This window comes from Sinocyclocheilus grahami, unplaced genomic scaffold, assembly GCF_001515645.1.
Source record: "Sinocyclocheilus grahami isolate Dianchi unplaced genomic scaffold, SAMN03320097.WGS_v1.1 scaffold579.1, whole genome shotgun sequence".
Lineage (NCBI taxonomy): Eukaryota > Metazoa > Chordata > Actinopteri > Cypriniformes > Cyprinidae > Sinocyclocheilus > Sinocyclocheilus grahami.
In genome coordinates, this window is record NW_015505758.1 from 1,172,883 (window position 1) to 1,173,600 (window position 718).

At 38.3% G+C, this 718-nt stretch overlaps 1 protein-coding gene across 1 annotated transcript in view; it reads left to right on the plus strand.

The window, feature by feature from the left end:
• LOC107556790 (lysine-specific demethylase 2A-like) overlaps positions 1–718 on the plus strand; it is a 19,390-nt gene that overhangs the window by 6,432 nt on the left and 12,240 nt on the right. Inside the window, exons 8-9 of the mRNA XM_016239995.1 lie at positions 120–273; positions 470–585. Coding sequence (XP_016095481.1) covers positions 120–273; positions 470–585 — 270 coding nt within the window. The remainder of the gene's footprint in view (positions 1–119; positions 274–469; positions 586–718) is intronic.

Sequence of the window (718 nt, forward strand, 5' to 3'; positions counted from 1 at the left end):
GAGCTCATTGATAATGTCATATGAACTGTTATATTTTGTATCTGACAATTAGTTTGCTGTCAAAATACCCAAAAATGGTTTTGGCCTAGATGAGCTCGATTTGGATGTGTCTGCTACAGGTGTTTTGGTTAATCCCGCCCACGCCACAAAACCTGGAGCTTTATGAGAACTGGGTGTTGTCAGGGAAACAAGGCGACATCTTCCTTGGTGACAAGGCCACTGATTGCCAGAGGGTTGAGCTCAAGCAGGGCTACACGTTCATTATTCCATCAGGTAAGCACATGCAGGCACACACATTTGTTTACATCAGAAACACTTGATTGTTATATTGTGCATATTTTTTTCGAATTTCTTATATTAACATTTGTTTTCATGGTTTTAGTTTTGAATGATTAGTTTGAGCTTTCTTAAATTGCGTTTGCTGTGAATAATACCTAAATAAAACCTTTATTTATTTATTTTTTGTTAGGTTGGGTCCATGCGGTGTACACCCCAGTAGACACACTTGTGTTTGGTGGGAACTTTCTACATAGTTTTAACATCCCCATGCAACTATACATCTCCAACATTGAGGACAGGACACGGGTGAGTCCAACATTTTACTGCAACCACCATTTTCTTGTATAACTTACATGACCCTTTATGGGCTTACTTATTGTAAGTAAATCTCACAAAACCTGCATGAACATGACTGGGTCATATTTCAACAAAGTAGATA